Below are 22289 nucleotides of genomic sequence, written 5' to 3' on the forward strand. Positions count from 1 at the left end.
AATCTATTTAAAAATAAAATGTATCAATCTATTTAAAAATAAAATGTATCAATCTATTTAAAAATAAAATGTATCAATCTATTTAAAAATAAAATGTATCAATCTATTTAAAAATAAAATGTATCAATCTATTTAAAAATAAAATGTATCAATCTATTTAAAAATAAAATGTATCAATCTATTTAAAAATAAAATGTATCAATCTATTTAAAAATAAAATGTATCAATCTATTTAAAAATAAAATGTATCAATCTATTTAAAAATAAAATGCATAAATCTATTTAAAAATAAAATGTATCAATCTATTTAAAAATAAAATGTATCAATCTATTTAAAAATAAAATGTATCAATCTATTTAAAAATAAAATGTATCAATCTATTTAAAAATAAAATGTATCAATCTATTTAAAAATAAAATGTATCAATCTATTTAAAAATAAAATGTATCAATCTATTTAAAAATAAAATGTATCAATCTATTTAAAAATAAAATGTATCAATCTATTTAAAAATAAAATGCATAAATCTATTTAAAAATAAAATGTATCAATCTATTTAAAAATAAAATGTATAAATCTATTTAAAAATAAAATGTATCAATCTATTTAAAAATAAAATGTATCAATCTATTTAAAAATAAAATGTATCAATCTATTTAAAAATAAAATGTATAAATCTATTTAAAAATAAAATGTATAAATCTATTTAAAAATAAAATGTATAAATCTATTTAAAAATAAAATGTATCAATCTATTTAAAAATAAAATGCATAAATCTATTTAAAAATAAAATGTATAAATCTATGTAAAAATAAAATGTATAAATCTATTTAAAAATAAAATGTATCAATCTATTTAAAAATAAAATGTATAAATCTATTTAAAAATAAAATGTATAAATCTATTTAAAAATAAAATGTATCAATCTATTTAAAAATAAAATGTATCAATCTATTTAAAAATAAAATGTATCAATCTATTTAAAAATAAAATGTATCAATCTATTTAAAAATAAAATGTATCAATCTATTTAAAAATAAAATGTATCAATCTATTTAAAAATAAAATGTATCAATCTATTTAAAAATAAAATGTATCAATCTATTTAAAAATAAAATGTATCAATCTATTTAAAAATAAAATGTATCAATCTATTTAAAAATAAAATGCATAAATCTATTTAAAAATAAAATGTATAAATCTATTTAAAAATAAAATGCATAAATCTATTTAAAAATAAAATGTATCAATCTATTTAAAAATAAAATGTATCAATCTATTTAAAAATAAAATGTATCAATCTATTTAAAAATAAAATGTATCAATCTATTTAAAAATAAAATGTATAAATCTATTTAAAAATAAAATGTATCAATCTATTTAAAAATAAAATGTATAAATCTATTTAAAAATAAAATGTATAAATCTATTTAAAAATAAAATGTATAAATCTATTTAAAAATAAAATGTATAAATCTATTTAAAAATAAAATGTATAAATCTATTGAAAAATAAAATAAGAAAGAATACGATCCCATAAATTGTCGATTTGAAAAAAAAAAAAAAAAAAAGCTATTACGGCTTTGTTTTTATTTATTTGTGCAAATATTTCTGAAACTGGAAGCTGTAAACCGTAACTCATAAAACAGAAGTGGATGGACAGTTTCAATGCCCAAGCAAGACGATTTGAGTTTTATATATATAGAAAAGAAAATGTGTCAAAATGATTCAAGCCATAGTTACTTACATTCGTGGTCACCAAGGGAAATATCTCCTTCAAAGACTTTATCACTGAAAATAGAAAAAAAATATTATTACACACTAGCAGGGGGGTACTCAGCATTGTCCAGGTGTTTGAAGGTGTAAAAAGAAAATTACTTCCTTGTTAAATTCTCCTGTGTTTTACGATCGTTTCCATCAAATTCTATATTTATTTGCTTAAATTATTTTCTACCTCATCGATTTCCGTAATTTTTGAGGAATATGTAGATACCATTGTTTTTATGTGAAATTCAGTATTAGTTTCTGAAATCTCGTCCCAATAGTGTAGAAGTGCCAATAAGTTTTTTTAATTTAATTTCGAGTAGTTCAATGCAAATGATATAATTCTTGTATCAACAAAATGATGCAATTTCAGAAAATTTTATTTGTTTCGATTTTATTTTTAATATTTACAAAAAATATTTTTAATAGTATTTAAAAAAATATTTTAATAGTATTTTAAAAAATATTTTAATAGTATTTATTTTGATTTTATTTTTAACCAGCAGGGGTACCCAGCGTTGCCTGGGTGTCTGGAGGTGTAAAAAAAAAAAAAAAAGTGGTGTTAGTAGGGAGGGAGGCTCGAACCCGTGACGAACCCGAAGGCGGAAAAGAAAGTGAAAGAAAACGTGACATTTTACCGCTACGCTACAAAACCATAGGAAATGAAAAGCATTCAAATTTAGCGATGTCAATCAAAAAATTGACTTGCTAAGTGAATACGAAGGTGCATAAATAAGCATTGGCTGAAGGCCAGTTCAGCTTTCTGCTGTTTCATTTATTTGTTTCCTCACGATGTTGGGAAAACCAAGCTCCCCTCGAAAAAGGGAGAGCTCTCAAATGAATAGTAAATGTCTGATATGAAGAGTTTTCCCCCACATTGATCAAAGCTGATTGCTTTCAAGATGTGCCAATCACAAAGGCCAGCGAGTTGATTTGATTATTCAGTTTCACTTTATACGAAATAGACAAACAAACACTGGAAACCAGGTTTTTTTTTTTAAAAAAACCTTGCTCAAAATAAATGTAGAGATGACGAGCGTTCGCAAATCGTAGATATTACAATCTAGAGAGTATATAAAAAGTTCTAAAACATAGTAAACCTCCCCTTCTCCCCCCCCCCGAGAACCCCCGTGATAAAAGCCTTTGCTGGACATACAAAAACACGCGCGACCGTTTTGCCTATATATATAGAAGGTACAGTATATAATACTCATGCATATAATCAAATAACATTATAAATAACACCGTAAGGTAGGGCAAATATAGTAACCATGGACCGAAAAAACATTGCATTCCACATTGTAACCTGAAAAAAAAAAAAATGTATCCCAGGGTTCTACTGTACTAATTGATATTTTATCAGTCGTAAATAAAAGGAAAGAGGCAGATCTTTTACACTCACATTCAGATGTCCTCCCAGTGTTACCCATAACACTGGGAACAAATTCAACAGACAACTTTTGATATGCATCAGTAATAAGTATTTTAAGCATTTTCATTAGCTAATTTAAAGTGTATTTCTTAATGAAATATTTTCATAAATAAAAATTATGTTTACGATTGATTTTAATATTTAATCCTGATTGATATTCTATTTTTTTATTTGGCATAAATAGAGGAAGGAGTATTTAACTTCATACTCAAAAATACTGCCAACCATAAAGCTAAAATTAATTTATTAGAACATCTTGCCCAATACCTTTGTGATAGCTTTATTAATAGAAGATATATACTCAAATCCGTTTCATCAATCATATGAGACAAAATATTGGTCTCTGTTAACCAGCTTTGCAAAATCTAGAGAAACGTCCACCCTCAGAAAGATTTGCAACGTCTTGTCCACACTGCTATTACTGAAACTTAGCAACTCAAAATCAGTTAAGATAGAAATTGGATGCGTTTGAGTTCAAGTGTCTTAGAAGGATTCTAAGAATCAAATGGTTGTTACACGAATGACCCAGTCTAAGCTGGGTTGACATGCTAGTATATATATATATATATATATATATATGTGTGTATAGGTGTATATACATATATATGTGTATAGGTGTATATACATATATGTATGTTCATGAATTAAAATGTGGCACGCGTCTGCGGATGAAATGTCAGAAATTGACAAGTTAAACGGGAATTGTTTCAATATTTCTCACAAATATAAACAGACCTTGTTATTGTTATTTAAAAATGTAACAGAAAGGAATCTGGTTATGTGGATGTTTTGAAAAGATTGACAGGAAAAAGTGACAGAAGGAAAAAGATTGTAGTTGGAGATTTGATTGTCAACCGAGTGGACGCCACGATAATTCTCTCTGTCGCTCCCCCACTCTCTATCTACCATAAGCAAGAACAACAAGAGAAATAAAAAAAAACGGACTGTTGCTTACACCAATGGTTGTTGTGTTTTGAATTCTTAAAAAGGGTTTATAATATAACATGGTGCAATCAAACTACTGACCAAGAATATTTAATCCTGATTGATATTCTATTTTTTATTGGTTATAAATAGAAGAAGGAGCTTTTATCTTCACACTCAAAGGAACTACACTGTCACCCATAACACTAGGATAATTTTATTAGAACATCTAATAATATAATAAATTTATCCTGGTGTGATTTGATCATAGTTTGATGGCCTTGTGCTTTGCAAGACGAGGAGTTCCTAAGTCTAAATCAAGCTCACAGTGCTATTAATATTAGAGAGTGGTTAGATCGCAAAATTATTTTTTTAAACTGTGCAGTAGATTAAGCTTTTAAAGTATTTCTTGGCAATAAATTTTCATTGAAATTAAGAAAAACAAAGTGAAAGAAACTTACCTGAATGCCATACCCAACGGAGCCAACAAGTCGTTGATAGCTGGAATGTTTGCACCACCTGTATCAGGCATCCACCATTGTCTGAAATGGACAGCATCAAATCAATGTAGTAATGATACGGAGGTTATGTTTTCAGTCAAGTTTGTATGTTTGTGTTTATCTGCGCATCTACATCGCTGCACCAATGATTACCAAACATGGTCAAAAAATCAGTAATTTCTAGGAGTCGGAATCAGAGGCTAGATTTTGTTAGGTGCATTTCATCTCAGGATTGGTTGGTTGGTTGTTTTTGTTTTACGGCATATCAACCTTTTTCCGGTTATTCAATGCCGAATCTAGTTATTTTGAGGAACGATTTTTAATGGAGTATATATTTTTTTTTACGTCAGATTCTATTTAACCCATAGTTGGGACTAACAGGTACTACCACTCTGGGTCAGAGTGGACCTGGGAGCAATGGCAATTAAAGGGTGGCTCCACACTCCCCAAGGCCCGCAAGGTGGGGCCTTACCATCGGATATAGTTTTAGGTCATATCCAGGACCTTCATCTCAGGAAGCCAATATTTTCAGACAGCCTGATCTGGTTACAACATTATTGCCATGGTAGCAAAACTTCTTGTCATTGTCTGAAGGTGGTATATTCCAAAAATCATAGAAATGGATCAAGTTTTGTTTTTTTTTTTTAAGAAAAAAAAAACAAAAAAAAAAATTTGCTGGTTTTTTTTACAGATAAGTGAATGCAAAAGCCACTTTAATATACTTCAAATTTTGTTTTTAATTTATATAAAACTAGCAGGGGGTACCTGGCATTGCCCGGGTGTTTGGAGGTGTGTTTATGGGGGAGGGGGTAAAAAAAAAGAACGTTGTAAAAGAAAAAAAAAAGTTTAAGTAGGATTGAACCCCAAAGCCTTGACACAAAGGTAGAAAGGAAATGGAAAAAAACATGAGATCTAGCCATCTCGGCGACGAGGGGAGAGGAATTGATAAGCGTGTTAAGTGAAGGTTTATAAAGTGAAATATACAGGGGCAAGGAAGTTAAGTCGCGTGATGTTTGACCTCGTTTTGCGCTGCAACCCAGTTACTGTTTCCCCTGCCTCATCATTCGCTTTTCAAAGACGCAGCGATGGAAAAATATCTCGAAAATAACTGGTATAAGTCGGGCAAATTTAAGATAGCCGTGACCTCCGTCCTTAAGTCGTAGATATTATGATTTAGACGTGATATTAAAAGTTTTAAGAATGAGCGGGCCGACCGACGAAAATAGCCTTTTGTGGACATACACAAAAATACACAGACATTTTGCCTTTTATATATAGATGACATTTTTTAAAATGTTTATATATATAGATGACATTTTTTAAAATAATGTTTATATATATATATATATATATATATATATATATATATATATATAGATGACATTTTTTAAAATAATGTTTATATATATATATATATATATATAGATGACATTTTTTAAAATAATGTTTACATTTTTTTTTTTAACATATAAAACTAGCGGGTGGAGGATTTTGGCACAAGGATGAAGCGATGTCAAGAATGGCTTCCACGTGATTAAAATAAAAAAAATAAAGAAAGAAGTGGGTAATTAGTTTTCCATGCTAACCATCAGGCCAAAGAGGATCATGAATTCAATAAGTTGGCAATTAACTTAAGAATCATGCGCAGAAATGAATGCTGCTTTTAAACCTGGCCAGGAGCCAGGTAAGCATCTCACTTTCTGTTGTTTGCATTTGAATAGTTTCGCTTCATTATTTGAAAAAGACAAACAAACACTCGAGACAATGGCACTGTGGGAATTTTTTTTTAATTCTATCAATAAATAGGAAAGAAACGGTGTCCATTGGTGAATCTCAGATATTATGATCCCGGAAGTATAGGAAAACTTCTTGCAGAATTTAACTGACAGCGGAACCCCAATCTGAAAAGCTATCTCACAGACATACAAAAATGCTTGCATACATTTTGCCTTATATATATATATATATATATATATATATATATATATATACACTAGCATGCGTACCTGGCATTGCTCAGGGGGTTTAGGTGTGTGTTGAGCAAAAAAAAAAAAAAAAAAAAAAAAAAAGAAGAAAAGTGGTAGTAGGAAGGCAGGCTCGAACCTATACCGCGAAGGAGGAAAAGAATGTGAAAACAAGTGACGATTTTGCTGTTACTACCACCGCCAAACTGGAAGTGACGTAGGTTTGAATTAAGGCTAGACAATCAAAAAGAGGGGATGACTTTCGAAAATATCGCCGAAAAAAGCAAGCCCTCCCTGTAGAAAAGTGCCCAGTTGAGGTTGAAGAAATTAATGTTTTTAGCCAATTTTTCGATATTTGTCACATGAAGAGTCGAGCTTGAAAATGATACTGATCTTGTGAAAATCCGTCACCTCTGTCGAAAGTTTTAGGCAGACATGCAAATATACATACATAGATTTATATATTAGTAGCTCAAATTTTTGACCCAAACTGATTAAAAAGCTTGCCCTATCTCTGAATACCCTTTATGTAAACTTTCAAATGTTTACACCCAAAATTGTCTGAGTAATTTGGTAGAAACCGCAGGTCAAATTTTTTTATAACTTTGACCCCTATTATGACTCCTTAACATTTATTGTTTTGGGTCCAAATAAAGTTATTAAGTTAGATCCATGTCCAAGGAACCTATATCTAAATTTTCAATTGTTTATACCCAACATTGGCGGAAGAGTTCGGTAGAGTTCTCATAGGTCAAATCGTTGAACGTTGACCCCCTTAACAGCCAAATTTCTGGCCAAAAACTGATTACAAAGATTTTCCCAAATCTCCATACCCTGTATATCAAATTTCAAGTCTGTAGACTGAAAATTGACAGAGTTATTGTGTCTGGAAATGTACACAGACGGACACTTTCATAGATATATTCCAAAAGCCCATTACTGCATAAAAAATATCTTTTCAATTTTATTTTATTTTTTTTTTTTTTAAATAAAACGAGCAAAGTCAAATTATTTAAACACTAAAAGGTTCAACAAAATATACTTTTTTTAACAAGGGCTGTTTAAAAAAACATCTGAGGAAATTCGAATGTGTTTACATTCAAGTATCAACATAAAATTCTGTGTATATTTAGAATTACACTTATTAAAAAATATACAGAAAAATCTTTATGATGTATGTACTCGTCACAAAGTCATATTCTAAAAATCATGTAGGTTTCTCTAGTAACTTTTTTATTCGGCTAGTAAACGAAAATATTTAGTTGTCAAAGGTAAACTAAAGATAAATTTGTCCGCAGAAATCTAAAATCCCGAAACACTTTCAGCGCGGTTATAGCAAGGGGAAGTAATTTAGATAATTCATCTAACAGCAAGGGAGATAACTTAGTGATAAGTGCAAGGGGGACAACTACATCATTAACTGCAAGATTTTGTTTTTTGGGTTTTTTTTTTCTATATTTATCATTATATTTTGACTAAAGTCGAAATGTTATGGAAATGTTTCAATTTCTACTAGCAGGGCTACCCGACGCTGCCTGGAGCCCATGAAAGCAATCTAAATGGTTAAAATGTGTGTAACTTTCAATCTGTCTCTTCTTTCTCTTTCTCTATTTTTTCCCCACATCTCAGAGGGACACCAAAATGAATAAACAATGATCAGACCATTCCTGTAAATAACCTGGTTCCTGTTGATTGTGGTGCGATGCTCGTTCTGTGCAGTTCTAGGAGGTCCACCATCCCAGGATTTGCCTTCTCTTTATTGATAATTGCGTGAAGTCAGAGTCCCTCCCCCCTCCTTCCCTACCTAGTTTCTCTTTTACCCCTGTTGCGGCATGCAGTTTACACATTCAAAAAAAACAATGAACAATAAAGATCAGGTTTACATATTTCCAATCCGCAGAATTTATTTAGCGGAGAAGAAAAGAATTTGCACGTTCGTACAGTAAACATATTTTTGTGTTAGTCCATGTATGTCATTGTTGAACGTGTGGACGTGCTATAAGATGCTGTAAGATTGGACGACAAAAAACTCTTTTCGTGTGCGTCAGGTACAACCGCTTGGTGAAAAGAAAAAAAAAGGAAAGAGAAAGGAAGTCAAGTGTTATAGTGGAAGCGTGTGGCGCCACACTTGACTGTCAATAACTGAAGCTGAAGGGCAGACTATTGTTCCTTTTTTTTTTTTAAATTCCGGCTATCTGGGGGGGGGGGATAGAAATCGTTTAAAATTGATTTTCTTAAAAACAGATAAAACTACTCGATAAATTAACGTGACGGGCTTGTACATCATAAAGATTTTTCTGTGATTTAACTTATTTTGAATTTAGGAAATGTGTAACGTGGTCGCCACTCTTTACTTTCGTAAATCATAAAAATAAAACTGAAAATAAATAAATAAAAGTCCGGGTTGATATTTTTCTCTTTTTCACAAAACGTTTTCATTACAGTTATTTTCGGCACCACTTCAAAAGTCTCTCATTGCTACCTATTCATTTTAGCCTGGCACACATTTCTTTTTCTTCCAACCACATGCTAGGTACAGCCAGCCCATTCTCATCTTTACTTTTCACATTCGTCTCCTTTGGTGCCGATTGGTGCACTTTTTTCTTATTTTTCTTCTCACACTTCCTAATTTGCATATGCCTTTTTTTTCAGCTATTGCTGCTGCTAATCTTTTCACAGCCAGCCATTCTTTGCAGCTGCTGATATTTCCCCACGTCCTCACATGCGTATATGTATAGCTTCAATAGTCTAAAAGGAAACAGAGCAATGTTTCTTATTTAAAAACAGATAAAACTACTTGATCAATTTATGTGATTTTTGGAGTATGACATTTTCATTAACGTTACGACCCCATACCTCGTATTCTCATCGTAGAATTTGACTTTGCGCATCACAGATACATTGTACCAATCGGCAAAGATCATCACAGACAAACCATGGTCAATGTCTCGTTTCAGTTTCGTAACTTCTTCTGGAAAATATTCTTCCTCAGCATCCACTACCAGTAAAGTTCCTGGAGAAAAAAAAAAAAAAAAAAAACGGAAAAATTACAATTGTAGTTTTAGACTCAAGCAAAATAGGGCAGTTCAAAAAGGAAACAACACGGAAAACTTACGGATATACGAGGTCCATTCCAAAAGTAAGGCCTATTTTTTTTTTTTTTTAACTCAAAGACTAAAATGTTGAAGCTTCTATCTTTACATTACCAATGCTCTGACCTAACCTCACCCCACCCTCGTCTAGCATCAATTGAAATGAATGGCTCTCGTCTTGGAGAGGCTCAATGTTTTAACAAGCTTCTGGGTCTGACCTTTACTCTTGATCTGAGATGGAACATGTACATCAAATCTGTTGCCAAGGCTGCTGAAAAAAAATGGTGTGATTGTTCTACTGCTCCAGTAGATATCTCACTGCCGATGCAATTCTCTACCTGTATAAGAGCCAAGTAGATCCTAGGATGGAATATTGTTACCACATCTGGGCAGGAGATGCTAGAAGCACCTCATCCTACCCTGACAGAGTTCAAAATAGACTTTGCAGTCTAGTGGGGGATCCCTTTTTTCTTCCCTGCAACCGCTTTCTCACAGAAGAAACATTGCAAGCCGTCTCTGCTCTATTGTTAGTTTCATGGCAACTGCTTGTCTGAGCTCCAATCTATGATCCTCCCTTTGTCAAACTTTCACAAAAAGCACTAATCTAGCTGAAACCACTATCAATAATTTCCCCCACTCTTTATCTGTGCCTAAATCTAAACGTAAATTCCATGAACAAAGTTTCTTTCTTAGAACTGCACGCCTGTGGAACTCTCTTCTGTTTCTGTTTTCCAACTGACTACAATATGGTCATCTTCAAGTCCAATGTAAACAAGTTCTTGATGAGCCGTTCCCCTTAAGTAGTCCAATTTCCCAAAATTACACTAACGATTACTATGATATTGTCCCATTGACCTACTGTACGCTTTTTAACTCTTATCCTTATGAAAATAATGCTAGAGCAGAGCCAGGCTCACAACATCTCTTTTTTTTTTTTTTTCTTTGAAGATTGTAACGTTGGGTATGGGGCAGCCAAACCAGCTGCCAACATTACCTTGCTTTTTATTGAAACGAACCGAGAGCTCTTTTTAGTATCCTTGCTGTTCCCTTAAGTGCAATTGTCTGGATCTCTTTTCCACTTGGTTCACCAGGAATATTAGTTAGGTAGGACTTCAGGTTCTTCTTCATAAGCCCTGTAGCACCTATAATAACTGGTATGATTGAAATCTCCCCAAGATTCCAGTTTCTTTTAATGTCATACATGATGAGAACTGTTAATTATCAATAATAGATAATATATACAGTAACAATAATATATATATATATATATATATATATATATATATATAGTAATAATTAGTAATGAATAGTGATATTTATAACTAGAAATAATAACGTTATTGTCCCATAATGACCGTACATTCATTAACACTTATCCTCGACTGACCTCCAGGCCTTGTTAAGTGGTGATTCTTTTGTAAAAAAAAGAAAAAGAAAAAAAAAGAAAAAAAAGAAAAAAAAAGGAAAAGGAAAAAAAAAAGGAAAAAAGGAAAAAAAAAAAAGGAAAAAAGGAAAAAAAAAAAAGGAAAAAAAAAGGAAAAAAGGAAAAAAAAAAAAGGAAAAAAAAAGGAAAAAAAACATTTAAGTCGTAAGGACCCATAGCACAGTAGTTAGAATACTTGAAAAAAAAAAAATCAATTGTAAAAAGGAACAGTCTCCTAAATGTTGAACGTTCAATCCGCAGTGTAGGTAAGCAAAAAAATACAATTGTGAATTACTTAGGACTTCTATTCAGTTATGGTTGACGGAACAAGAGCACGCTAACCCTGTGAAGTAAATAAAGTGTTCTGTTCAAAATTCCATCCAAATTCCCAAGTTCAACAGAAACGTTCGCCGAGTTCGACAAGATATATCAAAAGAAGGTCGGAGGTTACATCGACCGAAACGTTGTGAAAAATGACACGCAAGATGAGAACTGTAGTCCGAAGAATCCAAATATGAATAAACCAATCCTCATTGATTGAGATTGTCGGACTGACTTCCTCATCTTGGTTGTTTTTGTCACGTTTCGGCCGTTTTACCCTCCGGCCTTCATCAGGTGTTTTTGTATCGAACTGGGGAACCGTTTGTTAGGAGTCTCGAACCCAACCCTTTATTATTATTACGGGGGTACCGTGTTCGGACTCCAGCTAGGCTCTGGGACATAGTTGCTGATACTCTGGGACATAGTTGCTGATACTCTGGGACATAGTTGCTGATACTATGTCCCAGAGCCTAGCTGAAGTCCGAACACGGTACCCCCGTAATAATAATAAAGGGTTGGGTTTGAGACTCCTAACAAACGGTTCCCCAGTTCGATACAAAAACACCTGATGAAGGCCGGAGGGCAAAACAGCCGAAACGTTGTGATTATAACAACCAAGATGAGGAAGTCAGTCCGACAATCTCAATCAATGAAAACACCTCATCTCAAAACTACAGACAATTACTACCAATCCTCATCTAAAAAATTCTGAAAACGTAAACACCTGTTTTCAGGTTTGTGAGTTTTGTTTAAGAAATTCTTTTGTTGCCATGCTGAATCAAACGACGTTGGACTGGTGCAACAAAGGGCACAATCATAGCAGTGCTTGTTCATATTGAAATCAAACTTTAACTTGCTAACAAGACACCTCATTCTTATTAACAGGTATTTTTTCAAAATTTGTAAAAAAATAAAAATAAAAAAAAAAAAACATACCATATTGACTAGCATCAAAACAGGTGTAAGGGGAACCTGGAAAATAAAAACAAAAATAAAAATATAAAAAACTTGAAATAGTTTAAATTGACACAAAATAAAATTTTACAGGTTTCATTTCATCTACTGTAAACGACAAATTAAAATTTTGAAACAAAAATGAAAAATTGGAATTCATTTTTAAGATGAGTATTTTTTATTAATTTTTATTGCGGACTATTATCCTCGTCTTATTTTAGTTGTTTCACGATGTTTCGGCCAACTATTCCTCTGGCCTTCGTCAGGTGGTAAATGCGACGGATAGGAACTCAGAATCTCTTGACTGCATTCACTGCAATTACTGCCTTCCATAGTTGTTGTCATCTATATTTAATTGCCGCCCACATCGGCAATATTTGGCACAAGGCCTGGAAAGTGGGATACCCGCAGGCTCCCCTAAAGGAGGGGCACTCCTGCAATTTTAAAAATTGCCTGAGTAACCCCGTCGGCATTCCCCGGTCGGGGCGCCTCAGGCAGCAAGCAATAAACTTGCCCCACCGGAAAGCCCGCTCACTATGTTTTGGACAAGTAAGCCTCTGGCTGGCTTTGGGTAGGATTGAAACCGCTATCTTCAGACAATTCTCACCTGGAACCGTAGAGATTCAACGTCTCTATCCACTGCGCAATGGGCCCTGAAGATTGGATTTTTTTTTTCGTCTTATAAATCCACATTTATTCATTATTTGATCTTCCATTGTCGGGTCCGTACCGAATGGTATAAATAATTAATTGGAATTCATTATTGCAAGGAGTAATTTGTATTATTTATTGTTGTTTCATGACGTTTCGGCCAACTATTCCTCTGGCCTATGTCAGCCGGTTACTACGACAGGATAGGAACTCCGAATCTCCTAACTGCATCCTCAGTAATTACTGCCTTCCATAGTTGTTGTTGTCTCATCACATTTTTGGCATAGTTCATTTAATTTTTAAATAGAAAAAGTAGGGTTTTAATATCAATATTCGTTCATTCAAGTGGTGCCTTGCCTGGTACAGGTATTGACGACTATGGCTATCACTCTCTCGAGGCATTAATGAATTCATTGTTGCTCATCATTCACAAACCCATTCACGCTGTTTTCTCGAAAATGTTCGATGCATTGCTATAGCTTTCTTTGCAGTTGTACAGACAGTATGTTGCAGTTTTTTTCTGTCCAAGCAGTACCCATATTTAGCGATTATCCTGAGCATTGTTCCCAAAAGAATCTTCATCAATCATGCCTCTTCCCTCCTCCGAAGAGTTAAAAGAACTGTATTGCACATCCTTGAATAATGAATTCGCATCTCCTATGTGTTATAAATATGAACTGCATGTGTAATCTATAGAAATGACATTATCATCCTTTGTTCTGAGTTCCCGTTATATGTTGCCTCGATATGAATCCCGCTACACAACACATCCATCTACACAACCAAACTTCAAGCAGTTAAAATGGCTCTGGGAATGATCAAGAATTTAGAGATAGACAAACACATAATATTCTCAGACTTTCTACCCTGTTAGCAGTTCGAGAAGGAAAATAAAACCATTTGTACATACAAGAGATATTCATCAAGTGGTTTCCTGCCCGGTACAGGCATTGTCGGCTATGACTCTCCATCTTTCTCTCTCTCTCTTGAGGCATTCATGAATTCATTTGGTGTTACCAGATCAGGCTGTCTGAAGATATTGGCTTCCTGAGATGAAATGCACCTAACATTGATGCTTTTGGTTTTTCTACTTCCATTTTTGCAAAACTTAATTATGTTCTGCAAAAACAAAAACACCTTTACATCCCCCCCCTTTTCCTTTTTCCCCCCCTTTCTCTTTCTATCTCCCCCACTTCCTGACTGGTTTCCTAACTTAAAATGAACAAAAACCACTCGCACATGCAAGAGATATTCATCAAGTGGTTTCTTGCCTGGTACAGGCATTGACGGCTATGGCGCCCCATCTATCACTCTCTTGAGGCATTCATGAATTCATTGTTGCTCATAATTTTTTATGTTGTTCAGACTGTCAGTGTATGTTTCTTGCTGTCGTCCTCTGCTTCTTCTACCCATGATCCTTCCTATTATTCTTTGCTGGTTGTCGGAGAGTAGTTTGATGACGCTCAAGTGCCACATATCTATCATGGTAAGGTGCGAGTGAGGTGTTCTGATTCAGAACCTTATTTATGCTGTTTCTCGAATAAAGAGTGATGTTTGGGCATAGCTTTCTTTTCAGTTGTACAAATAGTAGGTTGCAGTTTCTTTCTGTCCGAGCAGTGTCCTTTCAGGGCGATTGTTCTGACCATTGTACCTAGAGGTATCTTCTGCTCAGCACAACAAAATACGAAACCATGAACAGAATTATTTCTGTTTGCTTCTATATTACATCAGTCATTTGCTTTCCATAACCGGGGGGGGGGGGGGTCTAACCATGAGGGGGGGGGTCTAAGCAGAGGAAAGGATGCGTCTTACTTTTCCTTTGATAGTAGTGCTGTGCTACTCCCCAGAATATCAATATAAGTACGACAAAAAACTCATTTTTATTTTTTTTTAACAAGGCCCGGGGGCCACTCGAGGATAAGGGTTAATGAGTGTACAGTAGTTAATGGGACAATATCGTAGTAATCGTTAGTAGTGGAAATTTCGTAAATTGGTTTATTGAAGGGGACCACTTATCAGGAATTTGTTTACGTTAGACTTGAAGACAACCATATTGTAGTCAGTTGGAAAGCAGGAAAGTGGAACAGAGTTCTGCAGGCATGCAGTTCTAAGAAAGAGGCTTTGTTCATGGAATCTATGTTTATGTTTAGGCACAGATAAAGAGTGGAGGAAATTATTGATAGTGGTTTCAGCTAGAGGAGTGTTTTTCCATGAAAGTTTGGCGAAGGGGAATCATAGATTGAAGCTCAAACTAGCATTTGCCATGAAAATAACGATAAAACAGAAACAGGATCGCAAATATCTTCTGTGGGAAAAAAGTTGCAGGAAAGAGAAAGGAGCATCCCTCACTAGACTACGAAGGCTATTTTGAACTCTTTCAAGGTAGGGTAAGCTGCTTCTAACAGATTCTACCCAGATGTGGCAACAGTATTCCATCCTTGGACATACTTGGCCTTCATACAGGTAGAGAATTTTATCAGCAGTGAGATATCTGCTGGAGCAGTAGAATGATTCCACCATTTGTCCAGTGACCTTAACAACGGATTTGATGTAGGTGTTCCACTCCAGATAAGAAAGAAAGGTCAGACCCAGAAGCTCCTCAAGACGAGAGCCATTCATTTCAATTGATGCCAGACGGGGATCAGAGCGTCGATGATGGAAAGATAGAAGCTCGATTTTAGATGTATTAAAATTAACTCGCCACTTCTTTCCCCATTACACCACATACTCAAGATCAGAGGAGAGAGAATCAGAGAGAACTTGATCATTTACAGCCGTTGAAGTATTGACATAGATGGTAATGTAGTCTGCATAAATGTCTACGAATGATCTTAGGATGTGATTTGAAAGATCATTGATGTAGATCAGGAAGAGAGTTGGGCCCAGGATGAACCCCTGAGGGATTCCAGCATTATGCATTTTGTTTTATCCTTATTTCCATGACAAGTGCTCGTCTAAGCTCCAATCTCTGGTCCCCCACCCTACCAATCTTTCACGAAAAACACCCGTTTAGCTGAAACCACTGTCAATAATTTTCCCCACTCTTTATCTGTGCCTAAATCAAAACGTAGATTCCATGAACAAAGCTTCTTTCTTAGAAGTGCACACCTGTGGAACTCTCTGCCGCTTGCCTGTTTCCCTCCTGACGTCAACTTAGATGTCTTCAAGTCCAACATAAACAAATTCCTGATGAACCACCCCCTTAAGTAATGATACTTTATCAAATCTCCGATACTAACTATTACTACGATACTATCCCATTGATTACTGTACACGCAATAACCCTTATTCCCGAGTGGCTTCTGGGCCTTGATAAGTGGTGACCTCCATGTAAAAGATTATAAATACATTTACAGTATTCCCCCGAATATCATGGTAGATAGGGATCGAGACCACCTGTGATATTCGATAACCCTAACCCGTGATATTCAAAAATCCATGAAGTAGGACAAAACCATTATCTTTAATTTAATTGTTTATGGGTTGTTTAAAACCATCCCTGTAATATTTCTAAGCCATCCTTTAATGTATTAATAACTAGCGGCTGCGCCGCGTCAGCACACACAACGCCGAGTCAAACACAAAAATCGAGTACACTCAACATCATCTTACCATCAACGCTTACCCTGTGAACTCGGTGTATGGGAAATTCCCATATGCACAAAACAAAATCACAGAAAAAACAAAAATACCCTAACTAACGGGTAAGGATAATGAGTAAACGTTAGATAAAATGATGGTTAAAATTATTACAAACTTGCCAGGATTTGAACCTGGAATCTTCTGATCCGTAGTCAGACGCGTTATCCATTGCACCACAAGTCCTGTTCGTATGCTGAAAAATGTTACCGCGACGGTATACAGTCTGTGCTAAATTCCGTTAACATGGACAGGTAACTTTTTCGACAAAAACAAAACAGCCCAAAAACCCTTATTTCAGGCTTTTGTGTGACTCGGCGTTGTTTGTTATGAACCATATATAGCTAAGAACAACCTAGGAACTCACACCTTTCAGAGGAAAAAGCAATGTTTCAATTTAGTGCATCCATTCGTAAGTTTTATTGGTATATACACACACCTAAATAAACATTTAAAATTTTATTAACAGTATAGATAATAGAAAGATAACACTTATGTTGTACAGTAAACTATTACAGTTTAGTTACTGTAAATGAATATGTATAGAATATTTGATTATCATGGTTTTTATAGATTTATATTGAAAAACCCGTGAAGTAGCAAATCCGTGATAATTGAACCGCAAAGTAGTGAGGGGTTACTGTAATATATATACATGTATATATATATTATATATATACTTTATAGTTCAGGAGGTGGAGGTAGCCTCAAAACCTTACTCTACCAAAAAAAAGATACTTGTACAGGTTAATCAAGACATTAAAAAAATGAAAATATTGAAAAAAAAAAAAGTTTAAATTGTATGTATCCGTTATGAAATGAAGTTCTCCAAAAAAAAAAAAGAAAAAAATTCACTTAATTTCATCAAGTAGTTTTTTTTTTTTTACAGCGAAAAAACAATTTCTTATAGCAGGGTTCTATGGACACATTTATTTTTAGTTGACCTTTGACAACTAAATATTTTCATTTACTAGCCAAATAGAAACGTTACTAGCCAAACCCACGTGATTTTTAGAATATGACATCTTTGTTCTATGACGAGCATGTACATCATAAAGATTTTTCTGTGTGTTTGACCTTTACTCCTGATCTGAAATGGAACACGTTGCCAAGGTTGCTGGAAAAATGGTGGGATCTTTCTACCACTCCAGTAACTGATAAAGTGCTATGTAATAATCAGTTCTAAGTGACAGACTCCTGACGGTTGATTCAATCCTCAGTGAAAGCGAGAGTATAAATAGGGATCTACGGACAAATTTATCTTTAGTTGACCTTTGACAACTAAATATTTTCGCTTACTAGCCAAATAGAAACGTTACTAGCCAAAACCAAAATGATTTTTAGAATATGACATCTTTGTTCTGTGACGAGCATGTACATCATAAAGATTTTTTTGTATTTTTTTTAATAATGACAGTTTGGAACGATGAAGGCAAAGATCTGGTGGCTGTCCCCACATTTCTTTTGTTAGTCATTAGTAGGGCTGTGACAACAGAATATTTGTTTCATTCTTTGGACTCTCCAGTATATATCCGACACAAAACACAGTCAATCAACCAAGAACCACCTCAGTCGATATAAAAACATAAGATATTAACGGATATATCAGGGCTCTATGGACAAACTTACCTTTAGTTGACCTTTTTACAACTAAATATTTTTGTTTACTAGCCAAATAGAAGTTACTAGCCAAACCCACATGATTTTTGGAATATGACATCTTAGTTCTGTGACGAGTATGTACATCATAAGAAGTTTTTTTTTTTATCAAGTGCAATTCTAAATATATAACAAATTTTATAATGATACAACAAATATACAACAAATTTTATGATTTCTACGATATTATCCCATCAATTATTGTACACAAAATAACCCTTATCCCCGAGTGGCTTACGGGCCTTGATAAGTGGTGATCCCCATGTAAAAAAAAAAAAAAAAAAAAAAAAAAAAGATATTTTCTTTAAACAGCCTTTGTTAAAAAAAAAAAAAGTATTTTGTCCCATTAAACTTTTAAATAACTAAACTTTATTCGTTTTATTAAAAAAAGTTGAAAAGATATTTTTAACTCGGTAGTGAGCTTTGGAAGATTGTCAGTGAAAGAATTATAATCGCCAAAAGATAAGCGTTTCATTATTTGTAGTCGCCACTTTGGAAAATCACTTGCAAATGCGACTGTTTCACTCGCAACGTAGAGCCCTGTTATGATACCGAGCAAAAGGTTTGATTTTTAGGAAGAAAAGCTAGTATTAAAGATGAGGAGGGGTCTCGGCGCTTTAACAGCAGTTACCTCCCGTTGGCATTTCTAAAATTCACGCAAAAATTTTTTTTAATTCCAAGATATCTGCCTTCAACGTGCTGTCATAAAAACGTTTTTTTTTTTTTTTCGCTATAAAAAAAAAAAAAAAAAATACTCAATCAAATTAAGTGAAATTTTTTTTTTCAGAAATCTTCAATCCATAACGGATACGTACAATATAACCTTTTTTTTCGATATTTTCATTTTTTAATGTCTTCATTAAACTGTACAAGTACCAAAAAAAAAAAAAATAAATAAATAAAAAAAATAAATAAATAAATAAAAAAAATAAAAGAACAAATGTTATACGTATTGCTTTTATTACCCGTCATTATTTCAATATGAAAATTGTCAATCATAGGAATTAAAAAAAGGGGGTTCAAGTACACTTGTTATGTTGTACAGTACACACTATTACAGTTTAGTTACTGTTAATGAATATGTATAGAATATTTGATTATCATGGTTTTTATAAATTTATATTGAAAAACCCGTGAAGTAGTGAATCCATGATAATCGAACCACAAAGTAGCGAGGGGTTGCTGTAATATATATATATATATATATATATATTTATGTATATTTTTATTAAAAAACGTTGAAAAGATATTTTTAACTCAGTAGTGAGCTTTGGAAGATTGTTCAGTGAAAGAAATACAATCGCCAAAAGACAAGTGTTTCATTATTTGTAGTCGCCACTTTGAAAAATCACTTGCAAATACGACTGCTTAACTCGTAATGTAGAGCCCTGTTATGATACCGAGCAAAAGGTTTGATTTTTAGGAAGAAAAGCTAGTATTAAAGATGAGGAGGGGGTCTCGGCGCTTTAACTGCAGTTATCTCCTCGTGGTATATATATATATATATATATATATATTACATATACTTTATCGTTTACGAGGTGGAGGTAGCCCCAACGCCTTACTCTACTAAGAAAGAAAAAAAAAAAATCAAACAAATGCTATACATATTGCTTTCACCCATCATTATTTCGACATGAAAATTGTCAATTATAGGAATTAAAAAGGGGGTTCAAGTATAAACGCAGGGAACATTGGGAGTGTTAGTTCATTTAAATCTAAACAAAAATAGAAAAAAAAGGTAAAAGCCATACCTAAAACGTCAACAAAATATCCACTGTTACGCAAATGTTGGTACATGTCTTTGAAATTGGTGTGGATGTGATCACCATTCCTGCATGGAAAGAAAATAAACATTAGAGAAATCTGAGGAGTGTCAGAGTTTTTGTTTTCTTTTTGTTTTTTATTCTACCCCGAAAATAAAGCATACTGCCACGGAAGCGTAAGGGATTATTCAGATAGGGGCCAGAGGTATTGGTCTTGAATTGAAAGCCATGTTTTATTTCAGGAGAGTTTCCAATGGCTAGCTATTCTGTACAAGTCCTAGAAATGAAGAATTTTCAGTGGGTAGCTGTTCTGTACAGGTCCTGGACTTTAAAATTCTGCAGACAAAGAGCAAAAAGATCTTTCTTGTGTAAACACGAAAAAACTATGCGCGGGAATTCTAAAAGATTCAATATTTTCATAGAGCAATTCTGGTTTCTGATTGGTTGCTAGCAGAACATGGCTCTATTTGATTGGTCAAGTCCTATTGTTAATGTCTTTAATCATACTCTTTTAATATATCAAAAATATTGCTACAGTTGGATTGAAACCTGGGTGGAGAATTGACCAGCAAGATGTTTGTTCACATTACATTGAAATTTCTACATTTTGGTACAGTAGCAGGAAATGTGGAGCAGGAAGTGAATTCCAGAGGCAAGCAGTCTCAGCAAAGAAACTATCAGAGTAGAGAAATCTGCCATAAGGAAATGCAAGGGTCTATTGTGATATGGGCCAGATTTATAGGGTGGAAACTAACTCACTAGAACAATTAAAACGTGTTTTTCAAATATAGCTCAATCCCAGAAACAAGGTATATTTTAGCAAGTATTTTGTGTTGTTAAAAAAAATCTTTAAAGAATCAAACATTGATTAGTTTATATTTAGTATAATCGTCTTCATTTGTTTGCATGTATGTATGTATGTATGTATGTATATATGTATGCCCACCAAAATCTTAGGTACTTAAAAAATGAAAATATTGAAAAAAAAAAAAATTATATTATATTGGTTATTGGATAAAGTTTTTTTTGTTTTTTGTTTTTTTACACAGTGGTCACCACTTATCAAGGCCCGGAAGCCACTCAGGGATAAGGGTTATTGCAAGTACAGTACATTAGTGTGGAGATTTGATGAAGTGTTTACTTAAGGGGGTGGTTCATTAGGAATTTGTTTACCTTGGACTTGAAGACATCCAAGTTGTAGTCAGGTGGGAAGCAGGCAGACGGAACAGAGTTCCACAGGCGTGCAGTTCTAAGAAAGAAGCTTTGTTCAAGGAATCTACATTTTGATTTAGGCACAGATAAAGAGTGGGGGAAAATTTTTCACAGCGGATTCCACTAGACGGGTGTTTTTCGTGAAAGATTGGCGAGGGGGGACCAGAGATTGGAGTTCAGACGGAAACTAAGTTCCTTTTTCATGGAAATAACGATAAAACAAGGATAGGCTCGCAACGTCTCTTCTGTGAGAGAGAGGTTGCAGGGTAGAGAAAAGGGCATCCCCCACTAAGCCACAAAGTCTATTTTGTACTCTGTCAAGGCAGGATAGGCTGTTTTTAGCAGCTCCTGCCCAGATATGGCAACAGTATTCCATTCTTGGACGTACTTGGCTTTTATATAGATAATATAGTTTTCATACAAAAAAAAAAAAATCACTTAATTTGATTAAGTAGTTTTGTTTTTTTTTACAGAGGAAAAATCAAATGTTAATGAGATCAGTCATGTCACATCCATCCTGCGTATTTCGCAGAAGAGTGGGGGGAGGCGCCAGGGGAGATAACTCCAATCACGGCTTAAAGTTTATGAAAATTTGACGAGATTATTTTGAAACCTGGGCAGAAAAAATACTTAGATAAATATTTTAGGGTTTTTTTTCTTTTTTTTTTTCCTATTTTAATATTAATCTCATTGATTATAAACTTTCAGATTCAAAAAAAAAAATTTTAAATAAAAAAATTTTTATGACTTTTGTTTATTTCGCAGATGAGGGGAAGATAAGTCCAATCACTTTTTCGTTTTGTCTTCTGTTAAGGAATTGGAATTTATTCTTTTAGTATATTCGACTTAGTTCCTTATCTAGTTTTTCCACCATACAAATCTGGCTCCTATCACAGTGGCTCCATACTCCTCGGTGCCAGTATGCATTGTTTGAGATCAACAAAAGTATCAACATTTGTGTTTTATTATTATTATTATTATTATTA

General features: G+C 33.6%; 1 protein-coding gene and 1 non-coding gene across 2 annotated transcripts in view; both read right to left on the reverse strand.

The window, feature by feature from the left end:
* LOC145268837 (membrane-bound transcription factor site-1 protease-like) overlaps nucleotides 1–22289 on the reverse strand; it is a 171063-nt gene that overhangs the window by 59608 nt on the left and 89166 nt on the right. The window contains exons 21-25 of the mRNA XM_080124504.1: nucleotides 20080–20159; nucleotides 12359–12394; nucleotides 9443–9599; nucleotides 4584–4664; nucleotides 1750–1793 (exon numbers count right to left, since the gene is read on the reverse strand). Coding sequence (XP_079980630.1) covers nucleotides 1750–1793; nucleotides 4584–4664; nucleotides 9443–9599; nucleotides 12359–12394; nucleotides 20080–20159 — 398 coding nt within the window. The remainder of the gene's footprint in view (nucleotides 1–1749; nucleotides 1794–4583; nucleotides 4665–9442; nucleotides 9600–12358; nucleotides 12395–20079; nucleotides 20160–22289) is intronic.
* Nucleotides 16780–16852, reverse strand: Trnar-acg (transfer RNA arginine (anticodon ACG)). The gene has a single exon. It is a non-coding gene; the product is annotated as a tRNA-Arg (tRNA).

The sequence above is a fragment of the Euprymna scolopes genome, chromosome 44, assembly GCF_053919585.1.
Source record: "Euprymna scolopes isolate OS-2025 chromosome 44, ASM5391958v1, whole genome shotgun sequence".
Taxonomy (NCBI): domain Eukaryota; kingdom Metazoa; phylum Mollusca; class Cephalopoda; order Sepiida; family Sepiolidae; genus Euprymna; species Euprymna scolopes.